This window comes from Microtus ochrogaster, chromosome 6, assembly GCF_000317375.1.
Source record: "Microtus ochrogaster isolate Prairie Vole_2 chromosome 6, MicOch1.0, whole genome shotgun sequence".
In the NCBI taxonomy this organism is placed as follows: domain Eukaryota; kingdom Metazoa; phylum Chordata; class Mammalia; order Rodentia; family Cricetidae; genus Microtus; species Microtus ochrogaster.
The window spans coordinates 61,776,004-61,792,576 of NC_022013.1; the positions used below are offsets into that span (position 1 = coordinate 61,776,004).

General features: G+C 40.3%; 1 protein-coding gene across 13 annotated transcripts in view; it reads right to left on the reverse strand.

Annotated features, from left to right (window-relative positions):
- Positions 1 to 16,573, reverse strand: part of Erc2 (ELKS/RAB6-interacting/CAST family member 2) — a 907,844-nt gene that overhangs the window by 596,152 nt on the left and 295,119 nt on the right. For all 13 annotated transcript variants that reach the window (XR_003377058.1, XR_003377054.1, XR_003377057.1 and 10 more), the window contains one exon: positions 10,548 to 10,703. Coding sequence is in view for 2 of the 13 variants with exons in the window: in XM_026779811.1 (XP_026635612.1) it covers positions 10,548 to 10,703 (156 nt within the window). In the remaining 11 variants the exon portion in view is untranslated. The remainder of the gene's footprint in view (positions 1 to 10,547; positions 10,704 to 16,573) is intronic.

Sequence of the window (16,573 nt, forward strand, 5' to 3'; positions counted from 1 at the left end):
TGTCCTATTAGGGCAAAGCAGTTTTCTTTATTAATTAACCAATAAAAGCAACAGATAAATACAAGACCCACCTCCATCAAAACTGGAGTTAATTGTTTTTATTTTTCTTCCCCCTACCACCAGTTAGGCTAGCTGGCCAGCAAGTTCCAGTGATTCCCCTTCTACTACCCCTTCATTCCTATCACAAGATTACAGATTCCTGTAGTCACACCCATTTTTTATGTGAATTCTGAGGTTCCAAACACAGGCCCTCCTGCTTGCACAGTGAGAGCTCTTACTCACTAAGCCAATTCCCCAGCACCCATTATTTCTTACCCAAAACTTGTAACTGTCTTTGCTATATCACATTAGCTAGATGTCACTAATTCAATTTGCAGTACAGACATTATTCAGTCCTATTATAATCTTAATCTGCATTATTTTCCTTTGAGTCGCGAATAGTGAATGTGTGTGTGTGTCTCATTGGATTCACCTAAACAAGGAAAAATGCTGCTCCTAAAAGCCATAGGTTACCAAATGGGAAATCCACTGCCAGTTGGCCAGGAGTGTGCTAGGGACAACCATACAATGTAGACCATTGCTGCTGCCCTTTGCTGCTCATCATTGTAGAACAATTGAATAAACCACACACTTTGATCAAAGAACATGGGGAAATCAAGATAGTATTGACCAGAAAGCTTCCTCCCTGTTAGCTAGCTTTCATAGTCCAGAAGAATCTGTGCAGGCTGCTTAGAGGGAGACATCATCCCCAGTCTTACTTACGGCTGAGGTATAAGTTATAATAATAATCAATGTGTCAAGATATGCCCAAGGGTGAAAAACTGGCATGAATGCTATTGGGGTGACCAACTGATCTGCTGATTGAATTTGAGGCCCATCACACAGGAGAAAGCACATGCCTAGTATTATAATTATTGCCAAGAACCTCTGGTTGAAGAGCTCAAAGACCCCAAGAATAAAACTAGTGTTACTATTGTGTTTCATATATATAGTGTTAATATTTTGTTAATGGTAACAAACTGCACTCTAAATCCACATCTCTATACTCATAGATTCCTTTATGCAGTAAATGAAGGTTAGCACAGAAACTCACAGATGGTCAAAGTATAAAGTGCTATGGAGTAATCAGATACAACTGGGACATCCCCCAAGGCTCAGGAACCATCTGAGGTAGGTGTGTGAGAAGACTGCAAAAGTCAGAGGTCATGGAGGACCAACATGAAACAAAGCATTCTGCATGAGAGGACCACTGCTCCCGTGACTTGAAAGCAGCTGTGGTTGTCTACCCAAGACATGTATAAGATTGTGACATTAACATTTCAGCATGGATCAGAGAGGGGCTCATGAATCCCTGCCTCCAACTGAGGTGCTATGGACAGTTGACGGCTTTGAGGGGGAGAAAGAATCAATTTCTTTAAGGATATGGCCTCTGGTAGGTTGATCATGCTCCAATGCATGACCTCATATCCATGAGTATATGGGCAAATCAACTGGACTCAATGAGACAAAAAACACCCCAGGAAGTTGTGAGGATGGCATATCTGAACAGATAAAGAGAGGAATGCAGAAGAAATATGATAAAAATAATTGTCAAAATTACCAAAGAATCAATCAAAATATTATACTAAAAAGAGAAGTCAAATATATTCAGCCACTGTTACATGCATTATCTAATATCATGCCCAGCATTAGATAACTCAGGAAATTGGGAAGCTCAAATATTCAGCATGTTTTACTTTAAGAAGTCTGTTTCATTTGTTTATTGCTCAGAAGATATGTTAAAACTATCCACCGTAAGAGAAAACAATCAATTGCTTCTTGTACTTCTGTCAATTATTTTAACTTTAGAAATGTTTTCTTTGTTTAAAGTCTATAGCAGCTTTTATTGTTAATATTTGTCCAATTTTCATTTCCAATGTAACTTTGTGTGGGAGTGTGGCATGGTGTGGTATGTGGTATGGGGTGTATGTGTGTGTGTGTGTGTGTGTGTGTGTGTGTGTGTGTGTGTAGAAGAAAGGAAAGGAGGGAGGGATGAAGGAGAAAACAAACAAAAAAACCTCAGTTTTATTCTTTCTCTTGAATATTATTACTAAATGCTAAAATAATTTCTAGTTTAAAGACATTTATTATATGGTAAAGAGACCTGTCACCAAGTACAGCAACTTTAGTTCAACTCCGGGGTAACAGTAGGAAAGAACCATTCCCTGCAGGTTGTTCTCTTTCCTCCACAGAAACACACACACACAGAGAGGGGGAGGATAACTTTTACTTTTAAAAAAGAGAGGTCTTGACTCTGGGAATAGTGCCTGTCACTCAGCCGTCTTCATTGGGAAGCCAGACTATGGCTCCATGCCCACAGCAAGGGCTTCTCCCTACTTACTGACCACACAGCAAGGCTTCTCCCTACCTACTAATCACACCTTGCCTAACACACAATCAATACAGCTGTACAACCATCATCTCAAACCTCAGAACATCTGCATCTCAGAGATAAAAATAACCCAGAGGAAACCATTCTGTTTTCTATCCCCTGTCCTCAGCTCTATGCACCCAGTGATTCCTTTCCTGTCTCTGGGTAATGTTATGCCATGTACACTTCACGTAAATGCAGTAAAATTTGACCAATGACTGAGTGGCTCCTTTCACACCACACACTGTTTACTAGAATTATACTATGATAGCACTTCATTCATTTTTATCAATAGTAACATTCTGCTGTTTTACTAGTGTACATTTTACTTATCCATTTACAAGACAGCAGACACTAAAATGGCATTCTGAATATTCTGAATAATGGCACTAAGAACATTTATGTACAGGGTTCTGTAGATACAATCTTCACTTATTGAATGTACCCCAAGAGTGAAACTGTTAAGCCACACGGTAACAAAAAGTTTAGTATTTTAAGAAATTTAGTTGTGGATGCATTTCTTTTGGTTGCTATTTAAGGTAGTGTCTCCCATAGCCCTGCTTGCCCTCAGATCCACTGTGTTGCAATAACTCTGAATTCCTGACCCTCCTGCCTCTGCCTCCCACTGAACTGAGCTAATGAGACTTTATAGTCTGTGACAATTCCTCACCACTAGCAATGTATATAAGCTCTGGATTCTTCCAGGAACCCACAAATTATATGGGATTCCCCCGTATGCTATGAATATGCTTTATTGCCATTTGTTAATAAAGAAGCTGTTTTGGCCAGTGGCTTAGCAGAATAGAGCAAGGCAGGAATTCCAAGCAGATAAATAAGGAAAGAAGGCAGAGTCAGTGAGAAGCCATGTAGCTGCCAAAAGAGAAAGACGCCCCCATGGGAGCCCATGGGAAATTCGTCAGTAGGCCACGACCTTATGGTGATGCACAGATTAATGGAGATGGGTTAGTAGAAAACAATAGTCTATAATCACTATTAACCCTACACACAGAAACACACAGACAGACACACAGAGATACACACACACACACACACACACACACACACACACACACACACAAACACACACATCTCTCCCAGAGTATGGGAGCTCTGATTCAGCCCGAAAGGGACCTTATTATATATTATTGTCCTACACAGCCTTTCCTTTCTATTTCTCTTATTTAACTTCTTCTGTTGTTTCCTGATTTATTAAATATTCCTTCTGCTATTGGCAGATCTTAAATGATTAAACGACTGACTATGCTTTTCAAATTCTGCTCTTATAATCTGTTGTTCCTCAGTATCTTATTTAGTTATCATGAAAACTGCTCAGTAGGTTTTAGAGTCCCTTGATTGATCAATCTTCATATTTTGACCATTTCCTTTGTTGACTTTAATAGGAAGAGCATACTAATGTCATAAGCCATGTCTTATAACTTCCAACTTAGGAAGCTTTTAATTCCTGATTCTATTGTATCCCTTTTCCATTGTTTTTCTTACAGATTGTATGATTTTTTAAAAAAAAGAAAGAAAACTGTGGAGATGTACTTGAGACTGACATCAGTCACGTGATTATTTAGACCATTTGTTTCTGCCAGCACCTGAGGCACTCCCAACCAAGGACCCTTCAAGCTTACTGCCTAGCTGAAAGCTCTGAATCAGCTTACACAGTATAGACACACGTGATTCCTCCATGTCTCAGAGGGGAAAAAAATCCTGTGCACTTTTCTTTTGGCTCAAAATTTTAAAACAGACCATTTTTCCTGGGGTCCCTTAGAAAATGTAGAGGTGTACAGAGTAGGAGGGTTATTTTGGGTTCCCCTTCCACTACCAGTGTAGACGACTGAGACCCCGGGTTTATGTGGTGCTGGTAGTAACATTCCGATGACATGCCTCATCTGAATTAGCTCAACTAGTCACCAGGACTTTCTCCAACGTCCTTGTAATTGTGGAAACCAAAACTCAAGTCTATCCATCCGATAAATGGCAACCTGAATAAACATCCTGTTCACCTAAAGCTCAAGTTCTACTAGGGCTTTGTTTCAGCCTTTGAGATTCCTTAGCAGTCCATACATTTAAATGCTTTTAATTAACATATATTTCACTTAGCATTTTGCTGTTTTCGGCAACAACAAAAATGGCATAAGCAATACCTAAGTCACTCATGCAGCAACTGAGCATGAGCATGGTGGTCCTATGAGTAAGGCTGTGAGTGGTACCCATGGCACCAGGAGTGAGACTTCTATCTTCAGAAGGCTTCACATCATAGCACTCACCAGGAAAGTATATGTGACAATTAGGTTTGACTGGCAGCTTGAAATATTGTACACTCACCTAGGAAAGGACTCTCAGTGAGGAACTGTCTAGCCGAGGTTGGCCTGTTGACATGCCTGTGAAGGATTTTCCTAACTGGGTTTACTGAAGTTGAAGGACCAGTCTGGGGGGGAGGGGAGCACCATTGCCTCATGTTGACTGAATTTTTTGTTCTTCCGAGTTTCCACAATTGTTAAGTCCCAAAGAAATCACACAGAGGTCTCCATTAGTTATAAACTGATTGGCCCATTAGCACAGGCTTCTTATTAACTCTTATAACTTATATTAACCCATTATTCTTGTCTTATGTTAGCCACGTGGCTCGGTACCTTATTCAGTGAGGCAATCACATCTTGTTTCTTCTGTGTCTGGGTCAGTACTGCAGAAGGAACTTCCTTCTTCTCAGAAGTCTCCTGTTCTCATTGCCCTGCCTCTATTTCTTGCCTGGTTGTCCCGCTTATACTTCCTGCCTGGTTACTTGCTAATCAGTGTTTATTTAAAATATAATTGGCAGGATACAGACCATTGTCCCACAGCAGCCTCTGAGGAGGTTCCAAACAGTGTGAGAGTGGGGAAAAGCGCACGCATGCATTCATTCTCCCTCTGCTCTTTACTGAGGATGCGACCAGCTCTTCAAATGCCAACTGCCCTGACCTCCTTGCAATGACAGAGAACGCTCTGAAATTGACAATCAAATAAGCCTTTCTCTACTTACTTGTTTTTGTCATAGGATTTTTCTCACAGAATCCAGAAAAGAAACTACCATAGTAGGAACAGATGGAAAAGCCAAAGATAGAAGGCAAACCACTAGCGAGAAGTCTCGGGATGTCAGGGAACACATTTCCTAGCTCACCAAATCAAAAGGACTGATGGAGGGCAGAAAAAAAAAATGGTCCCAAGAAGGATTCTGAAAGACTTCAGAAGAGATTCCCCATGACTTGTTGATGGGAATATGACCCTCGTGAACACTGCTTGGGGAAGCGGTGTGCCAAGTGCACAGCACCGGTGAGATTAGAGTCCTGAATCCACATTCATTTCTGTATCAAACAGAACTAAGAGTTTCCTCTCCCAAGGACATGATGTAAATAAAGAGATTTATTTCAGAATTAGGATTACCTAAAAGGATAACTTAAAAAAAAACTTTAAGCCCTGTTGTGACCCACAGGACTGGGGCTTGAGACCTCAAATCAGACTGTGCCACTAATCATATAGCCAGTGCACATATGAAACCCATTCTGCCTAGAACTTCCCAAGGTTGTCAGCTCAGTCTGCATTAAGCAAAGACAAAGCTGATAGTACCAACGTCCATCTGTGAAAACTACCACAAACACCCAAGCAGAAAGTTGTTCTGGGGCTAGGGTATGGAGAAGCAAATGCGGATGAAGCTCCTAACACACGAAAAAGACTGAGCAGGAAGTGAGGAGCAGGCCCCACACATACCTACTTTCTTCCACAAAAATGGGCTGGTGGTGATAAAGATGATTCAGTCTATAAATATTCAACAGGCAGTCTCTCCAACATAGCTTTCAGACTATCATTGCCATGAGGTAAATTTTAAATAAACATTTATGCAGACAATAACTGAAAAAGGATTTTCTGCAGGGAATACATTTGGAGGGTAAAAAAAACCCCACATATTTCCAAAAATATGCCTTTTGCTTCTTTCATAGCCATAAACTCAATAAAACTGGAAAGTGACGTAATCAAACATACACAAGGATTGAAGCCAGAGAAGGCTTCTCTGTGATGGCCAGAAGAAAAGCCCATTGGAATTACATCACCTGCCTCCTATGAAGCCCATGTGGACATCAGACACACTTCATCTTGCTTGGGAATTCTTCCCCCACTTACAACTGTGACACAAACAAAGCTCTGGAAAATCCACCTTATTATAGAGATCTGTATTGGTATGGATTTTGGTTTATTGATACTAGTTTTAGGTCAATTTTGTTATATGTATATTTCTGCTCTTGATTAAGATATTGTGTTTGTGCAGCTCATTTAAAAATGCAATGTATAATTAAGAAATACAGGTTAATAGATAGTCATCTATAATAGTCAAGTTTGTAGTTGTGTTACTTAGGTTTTCTAGATATATAGAGATATATTTTAGTTAGACAGATAAGCTTCAAACCTATCAAAGATCTATGGAATGGGGCATTTAAAAAGCTTTAAGAACTTAAGACTTTTCATGACAATGAGTCACATCTGCTCCTGGCAGCACCAATCTACTTCAAGAGGATGATAGGCACCAAAGAGGCTCCTCATAAAGTTTGTTAGCTATTTGGGTAAGAAACTGCTCTTACATGAACTGCTTGACTGGACTTGCAGGACCCACAGAAAAATGATTGCTGAAACTGCCTAAAGAAGGCGAAACAGTCCTTTGGGGTTCCTGCTTCATAAAGGAGTCTGTCAGACATTCTGTAGGACACAGAAGAAAGTGACTGACAAACTGCCAATATAGACAGAACTGTCTTTGAAATTTCCTGCTTCATAGAAAAGTCTGCCATATACTATGGGTCTGTAGGTTAAAGATGGGTGCCCCAATATTGCAGAGGAACTTTGGGTGACTGTCCAGGCAGTGAGATGTTTCTGTCAATTCTAGAGTTTTGGAAGTTGCTTACAATGCACTTGGAGTTAAAGAATAGATAGTTGTAACTATTGTTTTCCTTAGTTATGATAAAATATAAAGTAGATATAAATATTATAACTGTAATTCTTGTTTGATACCTGATTTGTTATATGTAATTTTACTATGTTAAAGTCTTTCTTTTTATTTGGACAGAAAGGGGAGATAATGTGGGATTCCCCTCTGCATGCTGTGACTATGTTTTATTGCCATTGATTAATAAAGAAGCTCCTTTTGGCCAATGGCTTAACAGAGTAAAGCCAGGCAGAAAATCTGAACAGAGATGTAGAGAGAGAGTAGGCAGAGTCAACAGGATACCACGAAGCTGCTGAAGAAGACAAATGCCGGAATGCTAGAACCTTACCGGGTAGGCCACAGCCTCATGCCAACATACAGATGAGAAGATATGGGTTGATTTAAAATATAAGAGTTAGTTAATAAGAAGCCTAAGCTATTTCCCAAGCAGTGTTGTAATTAATATAGTTTCTGTGTGATTATTCAGGTCTGAGTGGCTGGGAAATGAACAAGTGGTCTCCATCTACACCACTTGGCCAAGGAAAATAGCTCTTGTTTCACTGCAGATACATCCCCCTGGTGTTGAGAAAGTGACATGCTTATTGTTATGCAGTGGGTTATGAGGTTTGTAATCTGTCAGAGGTTTATAAAATATGTTACAAGCTCAGAGTAGAAGGGGAGCACTGAAGACAAGAGAGGAGAGGTAACACAGAAATACTGAAATCAGGTGATAAAAACTGTATTAAGCTAGGAAAAAAACCTTCTACAGAAAGGGGTGTCATCACTGTTTGGAAAAGCAATTATTGATATGATCCATTACATTATCAGAAGTTTAATGATGTAGCTGAAAGTAACTAGTACTTTTCAATGGGCTCTTAGACTTGGGTTTCACAGTCCAAATCCTCGAAGCCTTTGGAGCTGGAGTAGAAATTTGAGTCTCCATCGAGGAAGAGTTTCATAGGACAGAAATGAAGGGGCCTTGTCTCTTGAGGCTAATATTTATATACCAAAGGACTGACTAGGTGCAGGGGTTTCTAACTGGCCAATATATACGATACCCCTGGCTTCCTGCCAGTTCAAATTCTAAAATTTGTAGTTAACACTTTTACAATTCGTCTTCTACCTTCTCCCAAAATATGCTGTCCTGGTTTGGCTACGGTGCCATGTTTACATAAACAATGTAGATCTTCAGTGCTACTTACTTTAATTACAGAGATTTTCAGAGTCCCTCCCCCACCCCACTGCAGTTCCAATTTCCAGGGCAGTATCAAACTGAGGGCACGTGGCTTTCTTGACAGTTCAAGTATTTCCCTCCAATTGACTGTAACCAGCATTCCCAAGCTTAAATAGGAATCCTGCTCACTCCTCAGTGTAGAAGAATCAAGACACTTCAATAAAGAAATGAGCAATAAATGTTATGCCCCAATCCAATAAGAACATGTTTTCAACTAGAAAACATAAAATTTGACTCCTACTAGTATATTTGGTTAATATTGATCAGTCTAACATTTTTATGAGGTATAACACATTGGTATTCATTACAAAGCCACTCTCCAAGTCAGCTCAGCAATAACAGCATTTTATCACTATTATTAATTGGGTTATAGTGCTTTAAGGATAATGTTTATAATTATTAACTATTTTTTTGGCCAAGCACCTTAACTGCATCATCTTTTTCAGCCCCCATTTAATCCGTGAGAGCCATTTCTAAGGCTGTCAGTGCTGCCCCACTTTATAGAGGCAGAAAATGTCGCTGGGTGACATAATCAGTTCTCTACAGCCTCCCTGCTGGCAAAGACAAGCTGGAGGTGGGTCTGAGTCAGTTCAAGTAGTAATTGCTTTCAGAAACAAAATGGCTTGTCAGAGCAATAGAAGAGTACAGTCAAAAATTATGCAGAGAGAGTCTAAATTGGAGATATCCACTGGGTTCCTCCCCTTGGAGACAGGGAAACCCAGCAGAAGATGCGGAGGAAAGATGGTAGGAGTCAGAGGGGATGGAGGACGCCAGGAGAACTTGGCCCACTGATTCAACTAAGCAAGGTTTGCATGGACTCACAGAGACAGAAACGGCAGTTAATGGGCCTGCATGTGTCTCTCCAGACCCTCTGTGTATGTGTTATAGGTAACGCTTGGTGTTGGTGTGAGAATCCTAAGGGTGGGTGTAGGTGTCTCTCTGACTCTTGTGTCTGCTCTTGGAACTCTTTTGGACCAGCCCTCGATATGAGGACTTTTGATTTGTCTTATTGTATCTTATTTTGCCCTGTTTGGTTGTTATCTCTTGGGGCCTTGTTCTTTTCTACAAAGGAAATGGGGGGAAGAGGTGAGGTTGGGGGAGCTAGGAGGAATGGAAGGAGGGGAAACTGTAATTGGAATGTATTATATGACAGAAGACTCTCTTTTCAATCAAAAAAAATTGTAAAAAGCATCTCCAGTCTCAAAAGATCTATTTGTGGCTACTCATAAGCCTCGTGGTTATGCATATGTAAAACTGAACATTTCAGATCTTCCTCTCACATACAGCCCAAAGCTAAATGCAAACAAATAGAAGAGATATAAACTAATGGAGCAGCTTCCTCTAATAACGCTTCCTGAATATTGAAGAGTAGCCAAGCGAAAAACAAACACAGGCACCACACCCAGAGCTTGCTGAGGGCTTCTGGAAGCCAGGCAAGGCTGACCACCTGCTCTAAACGAACTCTCTGGGAAATACCAGAGCAGTTCAGTGATGGAGCTACTTTTCTCATCCCTATTTCACAAAGAAGGAAACTCCATCTTAGAAAAGCTGCATTATTTCACTAAATGGAAGCACTGACGCTTAAAATTATTTGCCTTATGCTAAAAGCAGAATATCGTAACAGTACTTAAACATGTTAACAGCTTGTGAGAGCAGCACTTTCTGAGACCCTGCTGTCTCCAGTGACGGGCAAGCATCAGGCAGAGCAGTACATCAAAAGAAAGACAGTGGTAGCTGGAAAAGTGGGAAAGACCGAAACCTGTGAGATTCGGGGACAGAGAAACACAAGGCAGCCCCTCAGGCTTCCCTTTGTAACCTTTAAATCTGAATTTAAATTTCCCGTGTTCTGCCTTACTATCCGTGTATTTCATGTCTTGAAGGCGGCAGGTAAACCATAACTCTCCCCTCGAATTGAGGCCATGAAGGGCTGAGACTCTGGGACCTACCTTGGTCTTCATAAACTTGGAGTGGCTTTTGTACACCTCGATTTGCTTGATCTCCTCCTCACGATCCTCCGTGTTAAGCACACCATTGGCTTTCAACATCTGGATCTCATCCTCCAGGTCCCGGATGTTTCGCTCCAGTGAAGCAATTTTTGTGTCCTGTTGATAAAAGGGGGGAAAAAAGTTGAAGAGTTTTGCTTTGATTTGGTTTTTTTTTTAATTTCATCATTGCCAAAATAGAATTTTTCAAGCTAAGAAGGAAACTCTGGTAGTGTGGCATTAGCCATGCTGCAGAACTAGCCTGGGGTTCAGCAGAGTCCGCGCTTTCACGTGTGAGAGTCACTTGTCAGGTGACTGCCTGAATGGTCAATGAGCATCATACATCTATGATACAGGAGCAAGCTAGACTTGTTTCACTACCATCCAGGAACCAGATTACTAAGCAACAAAGGCAAAAATCATTTAAAGTATAAAATAACCAAAAAACCTATTTCAGTGGAAAAATGTATGATTTTGGAGATAGTTAACCAGGGAGCATGTGTTAGTTCATCTGTAAACACAGAAGCAGTTTGTTCCTGTTTGTCTCTGTAGATTCTGTGGCTGCTTGTATAGACACGCTTGGAATTTAACTCAAAGAGAGTAGGAAATCCAAATTCAAAATGGAGAGAGGGATTCTCATCTCAAATACAGACATAAGTGAAATTAAATAAACGAATCCTGACTTTGTATGACTGATACAATAAATATTGAAAACTTATAACAACTGGAAATAATATATCACAACGTCATGATTTATTTGGCAAGCAGTCAGGTCCCTACGTGACAAAAAACATGACTACCTTGCAAGCCATTTCTAATCTATTGATTTACAGACCCGAAAAACTAGAAATATTACATTCAGATGTGGGATTAATTGAGAAAAAACATCCACTGACAGACTCTTTACACAAGAGAATGCATAATAGGAAATGATGCTCGAGGAAGCACAGGATAGAGGGTTCTTACAGGGCAATCCACCAAGCAAAACAAAAACCATCGCCTCAAGCTTCCAGAATGAGAGACTTGATGTCTAGAGATGCCCCAAGCATTCCCGCTGTCTCCATTTGCCTGCATTACATTACAAAGACACAATTAATCAGTGATAAATTTGTCATGAAACATTCATGAAAATAAGCCAATAGTTCTTTAATAACTTAAAATTTCAAACCTAAAACAATTAATAAAATAGTAAATCCAATACATGGTTCCTGTGTTTATTAACTCAGTTTTAAAACATTAAAATTAAATGTGCCTGCCTTTTTCTGTGGCTACTGTAGATTTCCGTTTTCTTTGTTGCATGACCAGCATAACTTACATGTCAGCACGATGGCAATTCTTATTGCTATCTACCGGAAATAGAGAAAGGACAACAGAATCTACTTCCTAGATTCCCTAATGGGTCCAGAACCAAATCCTTAAAGCAGGATTAATGGGACTACCATTAATCAGGAAAATCCCATCAAAATAAAATTAAAATCTGAAAATTTCAAAACTATTATGAAATCCTGATCCAGTTTCATCTTCCTTTGAAATTAACACTATTGTATTTTTCCAATTATAAAAGCAGCATTCTTTCAATTAATTAAAAATTAAGAGAATGTCCTTTCTTTGAATGGTAAGAGAATCTCCTACCATTCACAGAAAACCATTATTTGTGCTTTATACAAATCCTGTCAGTATTTCTCAATTTCTGATGTAAGTTCTAGCTTGGGTAACAGGATCATTATTTGTTGAAGTTATATGAATCCCTACTCTCTAAAGTGATAAAATTTGAATGTGGGATATAGAGGTAGGTCAGATGAGGTCATGAGGACAGGGCCCTTAGGATCATAGCAGTATTCTCATCAGCAAAGACACTAGAATTTTCCATTTCTTTCTTGCTCTCTCCCATATACAACCACTGAACAAAGGTGGCCATCTGTAAGTCAGGAAGAAGGTCTTCACCAGAGTCCACAAGGCGGGTGTCCTGATCTCACCCTGCCAGCCTCCAAAGGCTTCTTGGTGACTCCTCCTCCCAGGCCAGCTGGTTAAGGAAGCTCTGGGAGGCAGACCCTGGGAACCTCACTAACTGACTTGCTTCAGTTTTGAGCTATGAAAAAATATTAGGAGGAAGAAAAGCAGCAGCAATAACCAAAAGGCTATAAAAATTTCTAAACATTCATAATAATCTTCGAAGTGAGTCACATTAAAATAACAAGTTTCCTAACTATAAAAATGAGACAGGCTCAGGGCTATTAAAAACTTGAGAAGTTACATAAAGGATTGTGATGGATGCAGTTACTGATTCTCACAACAACAGTCTTAAGATTCTATTTACACTCAAAACATAGAGAAGGGTATTGGTTAAGACAGTAATCACCATGGGCTGGGAAGATAATTCATTAGTAAAGTGGTTGCCTTGCAAGCATGAGGACCTGAGTGTGACTGCCACAATCTATATTTAAAAAAAAAAAAAGAGAGAGTGGGACATGATGGTGGGCAGAATGGATCCCTGTGGCTTAACGGCTGGTTAGCCTAACCTTTGTGGTGAGCTCAGGTCATTGAGAGATCCTGACTCAAAATGTATGCTAAATGGCACCCAAAGAGCAACACCTGAGCCTCTCCTCTCGTCCCTATGTGCAAGCATGCACATGTGTTTGCCCACTGCACATGCACTTGTGTGGTAGAATATTATTTTAAGATGTGTTACATTTTTTTATGCCGTGAACCATTTTTTTCATTCTTTTATGTTGCATTTGTTTAAATGTGTTTCTATGCCTGTCTAAGACACCCAATTGTTGAATTAGTTCAGTTTGGGAAATAAGCAGGCTAACTAAAAGATAAAACAATTCTATTTTTATTTAGTGTAAGAGGAAAACTCATGAAACAGAAACAAGAAGTCCAAGCTCAGCTGTGCTGAGAGGGACCCACACAGAGTGTGCACCATTTTTCTCTGGGTCCCAGAAAGCCACACCCTAACTTGGTCCCACCTCTTAAAGATAATTGGTTGACAAAGCTTCCCCATCACCTGATTAATCTAATAAAGAGCTGAATGACCAATAGCAAGGCAGGAAAAGGGATAGGTGGGGTTGGAAGGCAGAAAGAATGAATAGGAAGAAAAATCTGGAAAAAGGAAGACAGAGGAGCAAGTAAAAAAGGAGGACATCAGGGACCAGCCACCCAGGGATACAACAACCCCCAGAAGAAGAAGAAAAAAAGGCATATAGGAATAAAGAAAGGGAAAGGTCCAGAGGTAAAGATAGATGGGATAATTTAAGAAAAGCTGGCTAGAAACAAGCCAAGCTAAGGTCAGACATTCATACAAAAGAATAAGCCTCTGTGTGTATTTATTTGGGAGCTGGGTGGTAGGTCCCCCAAAGAATAGAAAGCCCAAAGAGTAAAGAGTAAGAAAAAACAAAAACAAGCAAAAAAAAAAAACTACACCCTTGTATCACACATATATACACAGAAAATACTGATGAATATTATACATGTATATATGTATGCATATGTGTGTATTTTTCTTTCTCTCTGTTGAAATACAAATGACACCATTGAGATTTACAAGTGTCCAAATGCAAACAGTGAGCGCTTAACAAGTGAAATTCAATCTTTATAAGAATGTAGCTGTGTTAAAGGTAAAGAGATGATTCAGTTTCCTTCTCATCCTATAAAAAAAAATCTAGTGATTCTGAATGATCAGAGTTATGTGACTAAGCACATGTGTATACTACAGCCGTAGAATCTGCAGTTCTCATATCTTTTTTTTTTTTTTTTTTTTTTTTTTTTTTGTTTTGTTTTTCGAGACAGGGTTTCCCTGTGGCTTTGGAGCCTGTCCTGGAACTAGCTCTGTAGACCAGGCTGGTCTCGAACTCACAGAGATCCGCCTGCCTCTGCCTCCCGAGTGCTGAGATTAAAGGCGTGCGCCACCACCGCCCGGCAGTTCTCATATCTTTGATACAATTTTCTAATACCTTCTGGTAATATTTCAGGTCTCAACCGCGTGGGCAAAAAGAGAAGACCCTGCCTCCAATGAGCCTTCATTGTTGATCTTAGTTAACTCCTAAGGCTCCAGTTAGCAACAGGTACAGCTATGAACACCTGCGCAGGCTAGAAGGCACCTCTCTACCTGACGCTGAAGACTTACATTCTACTGAAGAAAACCAGAAGAGTCCAGGCGGGAACTTTATTCCCAAAGCAAGGCTATATGCACCTGGGTTTAAAGTTAAGTAAACAGTGGAACGGAATATTTTTCACTTCAATAATTTCCTTAAATTAACAATATTTTTCTCTTTTCTTCATAAATTTTTCTTTAGCCACCATCATCCCAAAATGCAAAAGGGAAAAGAAGAATGAGAACGAAAATGGGTGCCCTGGAAGGATCTATTTATTCTGTCCTTATTTACAATCTTGTTCCTATAGGAGAAATCTACTTCGAGGGCAACAAATTGCATTCCTAAGACCCAGTGACATGTGCGTGACAGCATACACCAGAGGACTGTGGAAGTACACGGGACTCCGGGTGGCTGCAAGCAGCATGCTAACATTCTCTTTAGAAAACATGGGCAGTAGCTATAGCCTGCAATGAAGATTGAAAGAACTTCAATGACAGCAGGCTGTAACAGCCCCGGGGTTCTGGAAGGTAGCGATGCATGCAGTCTCGAGAAATCTGAACACTGTAATGTTTGCCAATGACTCACATCTGAAACCATCTGTTAGAGTTTTCAAACACACGTAGGTTTTTTTTTTCACAAGTAAACATCCTCCAGAAATACAAAATTTAGGGACTGCCTTTGAGTCAGAGATAAAGAAATAAAATGCAGTATAGAACAAGTTATAATACCTAAAAGCTCCGTGCCAAGGCCGAGTGAGTCTGAGAAATACCTGTTAGAGACTGTCAGTGTTTATCAAATGTTCGCAATGCTAAGAAGTCCTACGGCGAGGTATTTTGCTTGGGTTCATCCAGGTTTGTCACCTTTAGCCTTGAATTCTCTTTATAGACAGAGCAGGGCTAGAGAGGATGGTTCAGTTGGTGATACACATTCCACACAGGCATGAGGACCTGAGTTTGGGTCCCTAGCCCCAGCGTTAAGAGACAGGCATAGTGGCTCACACCTGAAACCCCAGTGCTGTGGAGGCAGTGACAGGAAGCTCTTTGGAACTTCCTAGCTAGCAAGCCCACCCTTGTTAGTGAGCTCCAGTGCTGTGGGACCTTGTACACTGAGAATATGTGTTGTTCTTAGTGGTTGATAAATAAAGCTACTTTGGCCTATGCCAAGACAGGACAGAGCCAAGCAGGATATCCAAGCAGAGATATAGGAGAAGGGCGGAATCTAGGAGACATGCCAGTAGCTGCCCAAGGAGCCACATGCCAGAGCACCACCGGTAAATCACGGGCCACATGGCAATACACAGATGAATAGAAATGAGTTCATTTAAAAGTAAGAGCTGGCTAGTAACAAGCTTGAGCCATTGACTAATCATTTATAATTAATATTAAGCCTCTGGATGGTTATTTGGAAACTGCTGTGGGACCAGGCAGGACAGAAATGCCTCCGTTTACACTCCAGGTTCACAAAGAGACCATGACTCAAAAACTAGGTTTTTTTTTTTTTCAAGGAAAGCACCAGATGACCTCAATATGTGCATACAGGAGCACAAACACACATACATTGCACATACACACACAACTATATGACTCCATAAAACACACACCAATGGTTTGGATTTGTCAAGGGAAAATATTCTTCAATGATTCAGATGTAAAACTGGTAGGACTTAAATATTCAGATTACCATATCAGCCTCTGTCACTCAAGCGGTCACTAAGCTTGGTGGCACATACCTATAACTCCCTATAACCACAAATATCTCTTGGGCAGTTGAGGCAGGGAGACTACAGATTCAAGGCTGGTTTAGACTATATATACAGATATAGGAGACAAGACTGGGTAATAAGGAAAGAGAAGAGAGAGAGAAGGGAAAAGGGGGATGTGTGGAGGGAGAGAGGGA